We start from the raw sequence: 2,898 nt of genomic DNA on the forward strand, positions 1-2,898 counted from the left end.
CCACCTCCCCTCCACTAACTGTCTCACCAGGCCAGGTAAGCACAGTCCTGAGGAAGATCAACCCCCACAAAGCAGCAGGACCGGACAGCATCCCTGGGAGGGCTCTCAGGGCATGTGCCAGTGAGCTGGCTGATGTTCTCACCACCATCTTCAACCTCTCCCTCAGCCAGAGCATCATTCCCACCTGCTTTAAGACCACAACCATCGTCCCCCTTCCAAAGAAGAGGAAGGGGGTTTATTACCAGTAAATATGTCATGTACTGACAACCTGTACTGTTTACATTCTCAGTTTGCACATGCATAATTGCACATTGACTGTTGACTGCTGCACATGCTGCTCTCATGTAGTATACATTCTCTTATTATACTGTATATTTTTATCATATTGCTGCATTGCTGCTTAAAGTGCCTTAGATTTTGTGTTACTTATTTATCTACTTTATATTTCATTTGTATTTTGTGGCATTCATATGGACGGCAAAGTAAGAATTTCATTGTACAGGGAAACACGTTTCCTAACTGTGCATATGACAAATAAACACTTTGACCTTTGAGTGGCATTTTAGTGTTGTGTTTGGTCAAGACCAAGCTTGTAAATGTACTGTGAGCAAAGATTATGACCTGGGCAGCACAGTTCATACATGAATTAACTGAACATTTGTCAGAATCAGAATCAGGTTTATTGGCCAGGTGTGTCAGACACACGAGGAATTTGACTCTGGTACCTCAGCTCTCAATGTGCATGTACATATCCCCATGCAAGGGGCAAGTAAACAGTATTGGTTTTGTAGTGGGTTTTGCCACTAACACAAAGTCCAAATTGAAAAAGGGCCTTAAAGTGTCTGTGTGATTAAAATGTGTTATTACACAAAGCATATGACATTAAGATACATGGAAACAGAGAAGATCATATCCAGTGGTATTCCAACTTGGCTGGAATTTTTTGAGACAGATTTTAATCTGATGAGCTGTGAGTTGGACAGAGAATGTAAAAGACTGACCACCTTCTGATCACATTTTTCCTGCCCTTAGAAATCCAATCATCACTCCTCTGATCTGAGGCAGATTCAGGCCGTAAACTAGAGGGTTAATGATGGAAGGGATGATCAGAAACTCCAGAGATAAAACAACAATTACAGATGGATTTACTTCATTAACATTATATCGACTAAGTAAAATCTCACAGACAAGCGAGATGCAATAGTTTCCAAAGGTCACTATGTGGGGCAGGCAGGTCTGTAAGGCCTTTCCTCTGAATTCAGATGAACTTCTCCTGCAGACAAGCAGAATGCGCAGGTAGGTGTACAGGACAAAGATCAAGGGGATCAAGATCGATGTCAGAGCTACAAACTGACATGCCATTTGGATTACAGTTGTGTCCTCACAGGAGAGATTGATTATAGTCCAACAGTTGCAAAACCCCCTGTGCAGTTTGTTTCCACACAAAGGCAAAGTAATGGCCAGATAGAAAAAGTAGCCTATAGAACACCAACTGTACAGCACAGCAAGAATCAAAAGCAGCAGCACCGTCCTAGGCATCATTTTACTGCAATAGTGTAAAGGCTGGCAAATAGCAGTAAACCTGTCATAGGCCATGGCTGTGAGAATATTCAACTCGTATCCTAAATAAGTGTGAGTAACATACATCTGAATAAAACAGAATAGACGTGAGATGAAATGAGTGTCGGACAGAAGGTCCACCAGGAACCTGGGGAAGAAGCCAGTTGAGCCGTACAGAGAGTTTAAACACAGAGAGCAGATGAAAACATACATGGGCTGATGCAGAGAAGTCTCCAGGCAGACTGACAGAACAATGACAGCATTAGCAGAGATTATAGTCACGTAGATCAACAGAGAGAGACTGAAGAAAAGATATCTGAGGGGCCCATAGTCTGCAAACACAGTGAACTGAAAATAGGAGGGAGTCAGGCTGTTGTTGCTCATCATATCTGCACAGCAGCACAGCTGCAACAGGACAAGTCACAGCAATGGAGAAATGGGAGATGGGAAGAAAACGGGATGAGACATAAAAATGTCCAAAATTTTAAATATTTCAACAAGACATATGATACGTGTCTGTATTCATGCATGTAAAGTGTGAAAAATCTCATCAGGATTGTTCAATGTCCTGAGGAGCATTGGAGTAAAAACACTAAAGAATGTTTGGTATTTATAAATGCTCACCTATGTAAATACCGGCAGTCACTCAACATCTAATTCCTACATGCTCTTTTACACAACTGACAAACTTCCCCACAATTCACTGAGATAATCCTAAAATCAACAGGAAATAAATCACTAAACACATGTATGAACTTGTTTCAACATCTTTAGAGTCAACATCACTTTGTGATTTTTGACTACAGTCCTGTGATCTGTCCAAAAATTTGCAGCATCACCGAGTAAAGCGTCTGTGTCAGTTCATGGACCGTGAGACCTTAGAGAGATGGGCAGCCTTCTCCCTGATCTAATCCACACTGAGGCTGTGCTGAACCTTTATCGTGTTTGGCTGTTACACAGAGCAGCCACGTGCACACACAGGTCCAATAGAAAACCAAAGCACTATATGTCCAGCACCAAGCAGTCTCACTGCTCACTGACAGGTTGTTTACATCAAAGCTCCTCTGCAGTTTTTGGGTTAACTTTAATGCTGTCATCGGCAAACAAATCAAACCTTAACAATATACAGTTACAGTATTTTTTACTTCTTATTGTAAACAACCTCTTCATGATATTTATAAGTCCTGTAAATACAGAGCAACACATAATCTGATCTGACACCAAAAAGAACAGGACACCATGATTTGTCTGTGCCTTCCAAAACCATGACACATCAAAATTTTCTAACCATACACCACCATGGTTAAAGTTTGATTAAATTTAAACAAAAAGAAAACT

The 2,898-nt window shown here is 41.1% G+C and overlaps 1 protein-coding gene across 1 annotated transcript; it reads right to left on the reverse strand.

The window, feature by feature from the left end:
- Positions 1–1,011: 1,011 nt before the first annotated feature.
- On the reverse strand, positions 1,012–1,947 carry LOC109951992 (olfactory receptor 6K3-like). The gene has a single exon (XM_020586811.1). It carries the CDS (start codon positions 1,945–1,947, stop codon positions 1,012–1,014), a length of 936 nt encoding a protein of 311 aa, XP_020442467.1.
- Positions 1,948–2,898: the final 951 nt, after the last annotated feature.

The sequence above is a fragment of the Monopterus albus genome, unplaced genomic scaffold, assembly GCF_001952655.1.
Source record: "Monopterus albus unplaced genomic scaffold, M_albus_1.0 scaffold422.1, whole genome shotgun sequence".
Lineage (NCBI taxonomy): Eukaryota > Metazoa > Chordata > Actinopteri > Synbranchiformes > Synbranchidae > Monopterus > Monopterus albus.

Bases quoted from the DNA above. Each gene is read 5' to 3' on its own strand.
- LOC109951992 (XM_020586811.1), bottom strand. From the start codon at position 1,947: ATGATGAGCAACAACAGCCTGACTCCCTCCTATTTTCAGTTCACTGTG.